At 37.5% G+C, this 13616-nt stretch overlaps 1 protein-coding gene across 1 annotated transcript in view; it reads right to left on the reverse strand.

Moving 5' to 3' along the window:
* LOC136261384 (adhesion G protein-coupled receptor L4-like) overlaps window positions 1-13616 on the reverse strand; it is a 200593-nt gene that overhangs the window by 97224 nt on the left and 89753 nt on the right. Inside the window, exons 4-9 of the mRNA XM_066055389.1 lie at window positions 11641-11903; window positions 4422-4537; window positions 4264-4364; window positions 4101-4198; window positions 3120-3233; window positions 767-839 (exon numbers count right to left, since the gene is read on the reverse strand). Of these exons, the coding sequence (XP_065911461.1) occupies window positions 767-839; window positions 3120-3233; window positions 4101-4198; window positions 4264-4364; window positions 4422-4537; window positions 11641-11903 (765 nt within the window). The remainder of the gene's footprint in view (window positions 1-766; window positions 840-3119; window positions 3234-4100; window positions 4199-4263; window positions 4365-4421; window positions 4538-11640; window positions 11904-13616) is intronic.

Raw genomic sequence — 13616 nt, forward strand, 5'->3', positions numbered from 1 at the left:
ACTTTGCTTTCAGCTACATATGTGTTACGCAGTGCAACAAACAAAGAACAGTAGGAGAAGTACCTTTGCTATCAATCCAGTTACCATGGAAATATAGAATGGAATGTAGGGAAGCCATCATGCTACCTTGAATCAACTCCTTGGGCTGTCAGTAAAAAGAGATGGGACACAAAAGAGGACAAAGGTAAGTCCATGTTGTATGTACTATGGTATGCCAAAATGCATGTCTCAGGATGAAGCAACACCGAACAGTAAAACATCAAACCAATAGCCTTAGCCATTATTGAGTTATGCTTGTTTGAAGGCATCAGTAAGGCAGGCAGGCAGTAGAAAATCCCATTGAATATATTATTTTAATTTTGTAACAATCCATTGGAAGCATTTAGAGTCATACTGAAGACACTTTTGGGCTTGATTATACAGAAGAAACACAACCAAGGTACCAGGATGGCATTGTAAAGCTGGTTCTGGGGTGATATTCTTGGCCAGAAAAGCCCAAACCTCCACGATCCCTAATATACAGTACTATAATACTGATTTTTGTTTTTACTACTGACTGGGAAGGTTACAATACCAGAATGATCAACACAATAATAATATAATATATATTTGCATGTCAGTAAGGATGTGCAACTGTTTGAATAGATTGTAACTCTGAAAATCTACTAATGGCATACCCCATGACAACACCATCAAATATGTAGACTACATATAATACAGAATTTTGCAATCATGGATCATATGCTGTAGGTATATGTTTACTCACTGCTAACTGGTGGACACACGTCACAAAATGTGCAAGAATTTGCTCCATCAGAGTACACAGTAGAACACACATCCTAGAACATAAGGTACATTGTAATGAATAATAAAAACTTGCAATTAAGGCTGAATGATAGCTAGTGAAACTACTATATACAGTAGCACAGTAGTCATACTTTGTGAGCAATATTATCACAGTATTGACATTACCATAGTATTTAGAACGGTTGCTTTTGCTGTCCTTAAATATTAGAATGATATTGAGCTTACTAGTCTCTATATTATGTGATGCCACCACCAAAAATTGAGATCGGAGATCAGGTACTTGAAATCAAAAAGTTGGAGAGAAGTCCAACACTCTGATATGACAGGCACTTACCCTATTAAAGTATTTTTACACTTCCAAATTAGTTTAAGAATATTATTACCTATAGTAAATTTATTCACCAAAAATTTTCCATTGGTGGCTGCATTATAAAAATTAATGTGTTGTATTACCAGCTGGCTTGATAAGTTGATGTGCCAGGAAATTAGGGATGTGGCAATTATATATTTTGGTAATATGTACTTGTGGAGATCATGAATCAGGAATTGTGCTCGCATTATAAAGCAATTATATTAGAGTTGTACCAATAATCGGATCAGTAATTGGTAGAAGCCGATAATCAGCTGTTTTTACCATGATCAGAAATCGGTTGTAATGGGCTGTGGCCAGCAGATTATTAGTCTATTCAGCTTCAGCAACTGCAGTACCACTGGAGAGCTGGTGTCAAAGGCTCTGGTATGTACTTGGGTAATTTGTTTATGTTTTGTGGTAATCACAAAGATAAACAGTGATGGTTCAGGCCCTAGCCCACTTGTCTGACTAGCAATTTTGAGTTGAGGTAAGTGTACAATTTCACAGAATTGGTTTTACTAGCTCTACTTTTAATGGAGTGTGCACAAGTATAATTGTAGAGACCTACAATTTGGTTAACTATCGGTAAAACAGGGTAAAAATATATCGGATATCGGCTTTCCCTAAAAAGTGGGAATCGGTACAACTCTAAATTATATGTATTAAAAACTATAACATTTTCACTTTGTAAAAGATGCTCTATTAGAGCAGTCAAAAAGTCTAATACAAAATCACATAATTTCACTACCGTAATCACAAAGAATGATTAAACACTCTAATATAGTACTCAGATAAAAGAACAAAAGAAAATTAAAATCTGAAACATCTATGTAAATGGTCTGATACAGCAATAAACTGACATTATTGACCAAATGATAATAGGATTAGTTATCAGACATGCATTGGCTGCATTTTTGTGCATTGATATCTGATTCGGCACCATGACAGAATAAGCAACAGGTACTAAATTTTATTTAAAAGCATGTGTTCATGTGCACCAAATGATATTTACAAATGCATAGAGTTGCATTCTTCATCATTACATTGTTGCCATTATTGCTTAAATGTACTGCTAATTTAGTCATTTTTTAGTAGAATTTGTCTACATGTAGATCAGCTACTGTACGTTTATTGGCATGAAAATAATTATTATCCAATATTGATTTTTGGCAAACTGTACATCATATCAATGCAACACTAAAAGATGGTGGACATTTCTCAAAGCATAATAGATGATTTTAGCACCACTCAAACATAGTAATAGCTTTATGCCTACAAGATATACCAATCAATCCAGCAGATCAATCCAGCAGAGCTGCTAGTGTTGTGAAATAACTAGCAGGTGTAGACATAGGGAATATTTAGTTTTGAACATGCACGGCCTTTGATATTAAGTATTTGTCAAATGTTGAAAAAATTTGATGAAAAGTTATTATGGTGATTTAGAAATGCAGTGTATGCATACCTATATAAGCAGAATTTTCAATGATGATTTTTTTTACAGTACATGAAATTTGTACTATTAATAGCATGGGTAGCAGTGAAATTTGGGATAAATACCACGAGTGTTGTATTGGAAATGGCAAATTTAATTTATCTCCATTTCCAATACAACACTCGTGGTATTTATCCCAAATTTCACTGCTACCCATGCTATTCCCAGTTAATACCATACTCGCTGCATATACGCATGCTGTGCATTAGCGTTGCTATATACGCAGTTTGTCACTATGTACTAAACACGCGTCAACACTAATTGGCACTACATTGTTAACATAAATTCTAGCCAATGAAATTGCAATTACAACTTTTTCACTGCTACCAGTGAAATACGGGATAAATTTCACTGCTACTATTGAGACTTTTGTATGGGCAGTGAAACAGGTATGGTATTGCAAAGTATATTTTCCACATTATGCATTTTCAATATACCACCCAACCCTATTGAAATAATTCACACCTCTCTACAGTATTCATCAATATCTGCACAAGGAAGATCATTATTAGGATATCCATCACCATCGGAATCTAGTCCACACACTGTCCCATTACCAGCATATATGGGAGATTTGCACTATACACAGAGACACATAATAATGCAAATAACATAATAGTGTAGCTTTAAAATACATAGTAATAGTACCCAGCAGTGTAGTTTATTATGCAATATATGTGACTGGATTGCGAAAAGGTACCTTTTACACACATTTTACACACCTGCATATAAAATGATGTAACCCATGACTCATTACCCCGATCAACTTGCTCTTAGTATCAAAATTTAGCCAGGTAATGTAGCTACACCTCAGGCAATTATATACCATGATTAAAAGGTTACGAAGCTTCAAAGTTTAAAAAATGGGTCAAATTTTGTGTGCGAAAATAATTGACCTACATGTAAAAAGAACATAATTTCAAAAGGCATGTCTCTGGATGAAGCGACATCAAACAGTGAAAGAATCAAGCTCGTAGCCTTAGTCATTATCAAATTATGCTTGTCTGAAGGTATTAGTCAGTCTGTCTGTCAGTCAGTAAAAAATTCCACTAAAAATAATTTAAAAAAAATTAATTTTGTGGTAACTTTTTGGAAGCATTTCAAGTTGTACTGAAGGCACATTTGGGCTTGATTATACCTAAATCAATATTGCCAAGGTGCCATGAAGGTATTGTGAGCACTCTAGCCTACCCTAGTCTCCTCTTCAGTGCACAAGGTGGTGGGGCAGTAAGTCAGTTTTTGACAAACATGTACACTTCTTCTTAAATTGTGACACAAATTTCCATCTACTTAAAATCACCCAGACTTTGAAAATTTTAAAATCTTGAAATTCAGATTTTGCGTCTTCTGCAAGATTTTCTGCTTCGAAAATAACTCTCTATTATAAATACGGTATCATTGTCTCATTTAAAGATAGAATAATGCATCATAGGTCATCACACATACCTCATAACCATTACTACTCATAACACATGGTGGTACACCAGGACCAATGCACACAGGAATTTCAGTTAGTAAGAAAGGGTTGCCACAGTAGCACCATGCTATAAAGAAATAAAAATATTAGTAATATAACATTGCTTACACTGCTGTGCACTACAGTACTTACAGTTCGGTGAGAGAATTATTCTGTGTGTGCTTGTAAAAAACACAATAACGTAGCCACCACTTGATTCAGTTGACTGAGATAAGCCATCATCAACATTTGATCTATGTAAAAGTATGCAATATTTTAGAATAGTCATTCTATAAGTACAAATTAGTCACCTTGTTACAGAAACAACAACTGCCACAGACACAGTACTCCTCGGTGGTGTGCTTGGTAGGGTGATTGTGTAATTATCTACTACTTCATAGCTTGAGTCACTAAGGTCATTAAATACCTACATATATATTGAGTGAAATAAAATATCAATTAGAGTATTTCTGTAAAGAGTATCTAATCCAAAACAGCCAAGCTGTAAAAAAAAGTGTGCGGCCCTCAACAAGCGGCACAAAAATTCACCTGAATTGTCGTTATTAAAATTTTTACCATCACAGCCATTTCTTGGCCGCCACCTTGGATTTCACATCTTTTTTCACCATAGCCTTTTTGAGGGCCGCACTCTTTTTTTACAGCATGGCTGTTTTGGATTAGATTTCACTTCTTTTTATATTTGTATACCCCAAAATAGGCTGGCTTTGGGACTTTTTTAACCTATCCTTTTTTCTTTACCACAGGAAGAAGAAAAGATGAAGTAGATGTACTTTAAATATTTTATCAGTAAATGTACAAATTATATATATAATACATATATTGATTACAGAAATCTCCATGGTGGTTTCTTTGTAACTGAACACTCTACAAGGTGACTTCTTCTAGATGCTCTCTCTACAGGGTGAATTGTTTGTAGCTCAACGATCTACAAGGTAACTTCTTCTAACTGATCTTTCTACAGGGCAATTTGTTTGTGGCTGAATTTTCTACAGGGTGATTTCTTTGCAGCTGAACTCTCTACATGGTGGTTTCTTTGTAGCTGAACTCTCTACAAGGTAATTTCTTCTAGCTGATCTTTCTACAGGGAGATTTGTTTGTAACTGAACTATCTATAAGGTAACTTCTTCTAGCTGATCTCTCTATAGGGTGATTTGTTCGTAGCTGAATTCTGTACAGGTGATTTGTTTGCAGCTGAGCTCTTTACAAAATGGTTTCTTTGTAGCTGAACTCTCTACAAGGTAACTTCTTCTAACTGATCTTTCTACAGGGTGATTTGTTTGTAGCTGAACTATCTACAAGGTAATTTCTTCTAGCTGATCTCTCTACAGGGTGATTTGTTTGTAGCTGAATTCTGCACAGGTGATTTGTTTGCAGCTGAGCTCTTTAAAGAATGGTTTCTTTGTAGCTGAACTCTCTACAAGGTAACTTTTCTAGCTGATGTCTCTATAAGGTCACTAGTTTGTAGCTGAACTCTCTACATGGTGGTTTCTTTGTAACTGAACTTTCTACAAGGTGACTTCTTCTAGCTGATCTTTCTACAGGGTACATGATATGTTTGTAGCTGAACTCTCTATTAGGTAACTTCTTCTAGCTAATCTCTCTACAGGGAGATTTGTTGTAGCTGAACTCTCTACAAGGTAACTTTTCTAGCTGATGTCTCTACAAGGTCACTATTTTGTAACTCTCTACATGGTGGTTTCTTTGTATCTGAACTCTCTACAAAGTAACTTCTTCTAGCTGATCTCTCTACAGGGTGATTTGTTTGTAGCTGAACTCTCTGCAGGTGATTTGTTTGCAGCTGAACTCTCTACATGATGGTTTCTTTGTAGCTGAACTCTCTACAAGGTAACTTCTTCTAGCTGATCTCTCTACAGGGAGATTTGTTTGTAGTTGAACTCTCTACATGATGGTTTCTTTGTAGCTGAACTCTCTGCAAGGTAACTTCTTCTATTGATCTCTCTACAGGGCAATTTGTTTGTAGCTGAACTCTCTGCAGGTGATTTGTTTGCAGCTGAACTCTCTACATGATGGTTTCTTTGTAGCTGAACTCTCTACAAGGTGACTTCTTCTAGCTGATCTTTCTACAGGGTGATTTGTTTGTAGCTGAACTCTCTATAAGGAAACTTCTTCTAGCTGATCTCTCTACAGGGAGATTTGTTTGTAGCTGAACTCTCTGCAGGTGATTTGTTTGCAGCTGAACTCTCTACATGATGGTTTCTTTGTAGCTGAACTCTCTACAAGGTAACTTTTCTAGCTGATGTCTCTATAAGGTCACTAGTTTGTAGCTGAACTCTCTACATGGTGGTTTCTTTGTAACTGAACTTTCTACAAGGTGACTTCTTCTAGCTGATCTTTCTACAGGGTACATGATATGTTTGTAGCTGAACTCTCTATTAGGTAACTTCTTCTAGCTAATCTCTCTACAGGGAGATTTGTTGTAGCTGAACTCTCTACAAGGTAACTTTTCTAGCTGATGTCTCTACAAGGTCACTATTTTGTAACTCTCTACATGGTGGTTTCTTTGTATCTGAACTCTCTACAAAGTAACTTCTTCTAGCTGATCTCTCTACAGGGTGATTTGTTTGTAGCTGAACTATCTACAAGATAACTTCTTCTAGCTGATCTCTCTACAGGGTGATTTGTTTGTAGCTGAATTCTGTATAGGTGATTTGATTGCAGCTGAGCTCTTTACAGAATGGTTTCTTTGTAGCTGAACTTTCTACAAGGTAACTTATTCTAGCTGAATTCTCTACATGGTGGTTTCTTTGTAACTGAACTCTCTACCAGGTAACTTCTTCTAGCTGATCTTTCTACAGGGTGATTTGTTTGTAGCTGAATTCTGTACATGTGATTTTGTGCAGCTGAGCTCTTTAAAGAATGGTTTCTTTGTAGTTGAACTCTCTACAAGGTAACTTCTTCTAGCTGATGTCTCTACAAGGTCACTAGTTTGTAGCTGAGCTCTCTACATGGTAGTTTCTTTGTAGCTGAACTCTCTACAAGGTGACTTCTTCTAGCTGATCTTTCTACAGGGTGATTTGTTTGTAGCTGAACTCTCTATAAGGAAACTTCTTCTAGCTGATCTCTCTACAGGGAGATTTGTTTGTAGCTGAACTCTCTGCAGGTGATTTGTTTGCAGCTGAACTCTCTACATGATGGTTTCTTTGTAGCTGAACTCTCTACAAGGTAACTTCTTCTAGCTGATCTCTCTACAGGGAGATTTGTTTGTAGTTGAACTCTCTACATGATGGTTTCTTTGTAGCTGAACTCTCTGCAAGGTAACTTCTTCTATTGATCTCTCTACAGGGCGATTTGTTTGTAGCTGAACTCTCTACATGGTGGTTCCTTTGTAGCTGAACTCTACAAGGTGATTTCTTCTAGCTGAACTATCTCTTTCTATAGTTGCATGAACTCCCTACAAGGTAACTTCTTCTAGCTGATCTCTCTACAGGGTGACTTGTGTGTAGCTGATCTCTATACAGGTTTCTTGTTTCTAGCTGATCTCTTGGATTCTCTTCAGGGTGACTGCTCTATTAGGATGACTGCTCTATTAGAGTATCTCGATCTCGCACTTGCTGCACCAAGTTGGATTTCGTGTTATAACTCCGTGGCTTTAAGTCTGATTCTTCTACACCATTGATGAACCTTTCTAAGATGATTACTCCATCTGTACAACGATTTTCAAAGTATTACCCCAAGCGGTTTAACTGGTAGGCGTGGCAAGCAGTCGTTTTTTTATTAGTAATCTCGATTGCGTAATTGTTACACACTGTTGGTTTTTTCGTTGCATCTTCCTGGTTTTTAGCTCGATTTCTTTCAAACCACAAAAGGGTTGAGGTTCAATAGTTAACCTATTCACCCACCGATTTTCAGCTTCTTCCCATACGCGGTTTACCCTGTAGGCGTGACAACATATTGATGTTATTTTTCGTGAATAATCGCTCATAGCTCTTTGCCTGTTTATCGTATTCCAGCCATAGTTGGTACCAAGATGCGCCTTTATACCCTCCTCCTGTGTGCCAAACTTCAAGGCAATCGGATATGGCGTTCGCGTTTTATAGCAGTTTTTGTAAGTGTGCGAAAAGAGGAAGAAAATAAGAAAAAAAACGAAAAAACTAAGCCAATTTTTGAAGTCACATATCTCGGGAACGCTTGAAGCGATTTCGCTCAAATTTGGAATGTGGAGTGCTGAAGTTGGAGGACATGTCCACAGCAAAAATCGTCTTGTTTCATCAAGGCAGCACAGAGCTACGGAGGTGCGAAAATTGCGTTTTCTTTCTTCTTGTCAATATACTCACGGGTGTTACGCGCCGGCTTCTTGGGCCGCACGACACACTACCGTGTGTCTTGATACACCTAATTATATACCTGAAATCAGAAATGCATTAAAATAGTTTACTACAACATGTAATGTATATAGATTTTATGCTGAGACATACCCCTGTATACAAGGTATCTAATCCAAAACAGCCAAGCTGTAAAAAAAGATGTGAAATCTGAGGTGGCGGCCAAGAAATGGCTGTGATGGTAGGTTAATGGTAAAAATTTTCACCATACCCTCAGAAAGGCTATGGTGAAAAAAGATGTGAAATCCAAGGTGGCGGCCAAGAAATGGCTGTGATGGTAGGTTAATGGTAAAAATTTTAATAACAACAATTCAGGTGAATTTAGTGCCGCTTGGTCTTGGCACTAAATTCACCTGAATTGTTGTTATTAAAATTTTTACCATTAACCTACCATCACAGCCATTTCTTGGCCGCCACCTTGGATTTCACATCTTTTTTCACCATAGCCTTTCTGAGGGCCGCACTCTTTTTTTACAGCTTGGCTGTTTTGGATTAGATTTCACATCTTTTTGTATTTGTATACCCCAAAGCCGGCCATACACAAAAGGCCGGCTTTAGGGCTTTTTAACCTATCATTTTTTGTTTACCACAGGAAGAAGAAAAGATGAAGCAGGGTGATTTCTTTGTAGCTGAACTCTCTACAAGGTGATCCTTCTAGCTGATCTCTCTACCGGATGACTTGCTTGTAGCTGAACTATCTACAAGGTAACTTCTTCTAGCTGATCTTTCTACAGGGTGATTTGTTTGTAGCTGAATTCTCTACAGGGCAATTTGTTTGTAGCTGAACTCTCTACAATGTAATTCTTCTAGCTGAACTCTCTACAGGGTGACTTGTTTCTAGCTGATCTCTCTACAGGGTGACTTCTTTCTAGCTGAATTCTCTACAAAGTGATTTGTTTGCAGCTGAACACTCTTACATGGTGGTTTCTTTGTAGCTGAACTCTCTACAAGGTGACTTCTTCTAGCTGATCTCTCTACAGGATGACTTGTTTCTAACTGAAGTCTCTACAGGGTGATCTGTTCATAGTGGAACTTTCTACTGGGTGATTTGTTTGCAGCTGAACTTTCTACACGATGGTTTCTTTGTAACTGAATTCTCTACAAGGTAACTTCTTCTAGCTGATCTCTCTACAGGGCAATTTGTTTGTAGCTGAATTCTCTACAGGCTGATTTGTTTGCAGCTGAACTCTCTACATGATGGTTTCTTTGTAGCTTAACTCTCTATTAGGTAACCTCTTCTAGCTGGTTTGACTACAGGGTGACTGGTTTGTAGCTGAACTCCCTACAGAATAACTTGCAATGTAATGTAATTCTATATTAGGCCAATGAAACTTGATTAGCAGTTTCGCGTCATCGCCCGCATGCTTTTGATACACCCGCATGGAATTTCATTATTGGTATTTCAGATCGAAATACTCTAATAGAACGGTCACTTTTACTCTAATAGAGCAATCAGCTATACTCTAATGGAAAAATCACTTGTTATAGATTAGTAACGTACCTTAGCAGTGTAGATCTCACTGTTTTTTGGCAGAAATCTTCATGTTTGGATGTGTGTTGTGCTTTTGGAAAAATAATGAATAATGAATAATAACCCCCCGCCCGCATCAAATTTTCAAAAATCTGAGCGAGAAACTGGTAATCAAGTTTCATTGGCCTAATGGAGTAAATTATAAACGTAGCTGTATGCTCTATTAGGGTGACTGTATCTCGATCTCGCATATGCTACACGTAGTTGGCTTTGGAATCATAACTCAGTAGTTTGTAATCGGATTCTTCTGTACTACTGCAAGGACTTTCTATGATAATTATTCCAGCTACACACCAATTTTCAGCTCACTGATCTAAGCGGTTTGCCTAGTAGGCGTGAAAACTAATAGTTTTTTAAATCATAAAAATCGATCGCGTAATTTTGACACAGGTTGGGTTTTGTCATATCTCGATTAGCCTGGCGCGGTCGCCCCTTCGCATAAAGAGGAAGGGTCTGGTCACTCTAGCATTACAAATTTGTAGCGGTGGAATGTAATTAAACAATGACATCAACAAGAATAACACGTCTGACTACCATACAAAGTAAGCAGATCTTAGTTAAACCGTATAGACGACTACCAGCAGCCTCAATCATCTCATCTTCATGAAACTTCGCGATAATCTCTTTCACTCATTACGTAATTCCGTGGTATCTATGGTAACTTCTAAACAAACGTCACAAAAATTCGGTAATTACCAACAACGCGATCTGATTGGTGTTACCTGTTTTCAGTAACAGGCTATAAATTTTGTATGCTAGAGCGACCAGACCCTTCCTCTTTATGCGAAGGGGCGGCCGCGCCAGACTATATCTCGATGGCCTTTAACTGGATTCCTTTCAAACCACACAAAGGCACTCCTACGATAGTTACTCCATCTACATAGCAATTTTCAGCTCATTCCTTCAAGCGGTTTACCCTGTGGGCGTGACAGACCTTCGACCTAATTTTACGCAAATAATCGGTCATAACTCCGTGAATGTTCATCGGATTCCTACCAAACTTGGTACTGAGATTCGCCTTAATGAGCCCTTTACGTGTGCCAAATTACAGCCCGATTGGAGAACGCATTCGTGTTTTATGGCGAATTTTGCAAAGTGTGCAAAAAGAAGAAGTATAGAAGAAGAAAAAAAACGAAGAAACAAAAACCAAACTTTGGCCGGAAATGGCTGGAGCGATTTTCTTCAAATTTGGAATGTAGACTCCCCTACCTAGCTGGCACTTCTGTAGCAAATTTGGTGTCAATCGGATAAGGATTCACGAAGCTACAAAGGTACAAAAATCGCGTTTACTTTCTTCCTGTAAATATACTCACGGTGTGGCGCGTCGGCTTCTTGGGCCGCACGACACACTACCGTGTGTCTTGATTCAGTAGATACTGATGATGTATGGTATGTGTTAGCTACATACCACAACACATACTAGAGTGTACTTCTAAAATTAGTCACCTTGAATGTGACTTAGCTATTGGCCTATTACACTGGCACTAAAATATTCAAGTTAAGTAATAAAATTTGGAAGTAAACTAGTTAAAGGATGGTGATATATACAGGGCACTTTTGTTGAGTCATGTGTTAATACATTATACAGCCCACATTCTTCAGGTATCTTTTTCAGCAGAAACTCGTTAAATTTACCATTGACTCATAGGTAGTAATATCCATCTGATTCATATCTAGTAACTCTGCCTGGTCAACAATCACTTCACGATTCATTGAAGGTTTCATTGTACAGTCAGAAAAATCTACATCTTCCCACATTCCAAATTCATTACATTTTCTGGAAACAGTCAGTCCTGAGTTAAAAACACTATGAAGATCTGTACATCGACGAACAGATGTCCTATTAGCACTCTGACCATCCCAAATCAGTCCACCAGCAATACTTGGTAAACAATCAACTATATGGTAGAAAATAAAAGAGCTGAACTCTCATTTTCTCCACTACACTGATGAAAATATGCAGCCATTTCATGGTAAATATCAAAGACATCTAGAAACTAGCTTCAAATATTATCACTCATCACAACCATCATACAGTACAATAGTACTGTATAGTAGGGTGTAGGCATGGCACACAAAAATATATTACCCAAAAACCAGCCTCTATTTACCCTGGAGATGATGAGTCAGTATTGGTTAGGTAAAACTAAACCCAAACAAACTTTCAGATCAACCCAAAACGCTTTCAACAAATTTCTACGGATTTTTTTTTAATTTAGTAAATGGAATTTTCTACTGACTGCCTGACAGCCTGACTGACTGATGCCTTCAGACAAGCGTAACTCGATAACGGTTAAGACTACAGGCTTGATTATTTTCACTGTTTGATGTCACTTTGGCTCAAGAGGTGTCTTTTGGCATACCGCAGTATGTATAATGTATTCTTCATGACGCACTGGTGTCCTCTTGTGTCCAATTTATCTGGGCTGACAGCAAAAGGTATTGACTTGGTGGTAACACGTGATGGCTTTCCTGGCTTCATAATGGAAATTGTCCGTATTTTTCATAGTGGCTACTTTGATTGCAGAGATGCTTTTTGAACAGTTTTTGATTTGTAATGCTGTGTAACGGGTTGAACATAGCTGACAATGAAGTGTACTGGATACAACACAATAAGATTTGGTAGGTTGGATTTTAATGTATCACCTGCAGGCTGTGATATCTAAAAGACATAACAAGCACATAAACATTGTCAATAATCAAATCAAGTTAAAGTTACTGTAAGTTTGACTCAGTGCTTCAGACAGCAATCATTAATAACTCAAACTGCATCCAATCAATATCGCTAAAACAAGTAGCTACACACAAAATTTTGGAATTTCAACTAGAGTAGGGACCACAGCACATCAATAAAAAGTATTGAAACAAGCTGGAGTAGTGCATGATATAAAATCACAGTAGAAGTGTTACATCACTACTGTGTTCAAGATACCATAATGGAAATGCACAGTAGGGACATACTAAACCTTCTATATATTTTTCAGTGCTAAATCTTTATCCTCACTTGTGATCACCTTGCAAGTAGAGATAACACCACAAAGGAGTTGCAAATTACCTTTTAAGCTCATCACAAAGTTATGAACTCTCAATATTTCACCAAATATCTGCCTACTGACAAGTGGCTCAGCAATCATAATGTAGCTTAGTTACCATTTGACTCTCAAAATACTGGTCTATTGACCCTGTAGCTACTTAGCTGATTTGGCCTGAGAAGCAAAAGGGAGTGGCCTCAAGAATGAGCACTTTAAGTTTGACCACCTTATAGCTATATTCATTTCAAAGAAGTCCAACGAGTTTTGAAGAAAGCCCATTAAGCCCTTTCACAGGCAAGGTTTCTTTGAAATGACTATACAATAGCTAAAAGGTGATCACTAAGGAAACAATATATAGCCAATAAGGCTACGGTATGCAACGCACCTTTTGGTGTATTGTATGGCTCCACCAAAGCCTGTTTTCGATTAAAATGGCTACAAGGCCAGAAATCATTTAAAATCTTTACCACAAAGTGCTCACCTTACAAAAGAGTTCTCAATTTAGCTGTTTTAACTTCTAAAGACAATTTGTATACAAATGGTGTCTTATTTGATAGGTCATCAATATTGCTACATATT

The sequence above is a fragment of the Dysidea avara genome, chromosome 1 (assembly GCF_963678975.1).
Source record: "Dysidea avara chromosome 1, odDysAvar1.4, whole genome shotgun sequence".
In the NCBI taxonomy this organism is placed as follows: Eukaryota; Metazoa; Porifera; class Demospongiae; order Dictyoceratida; family Dysideidae; genus Dysidea; species Dysidea avara.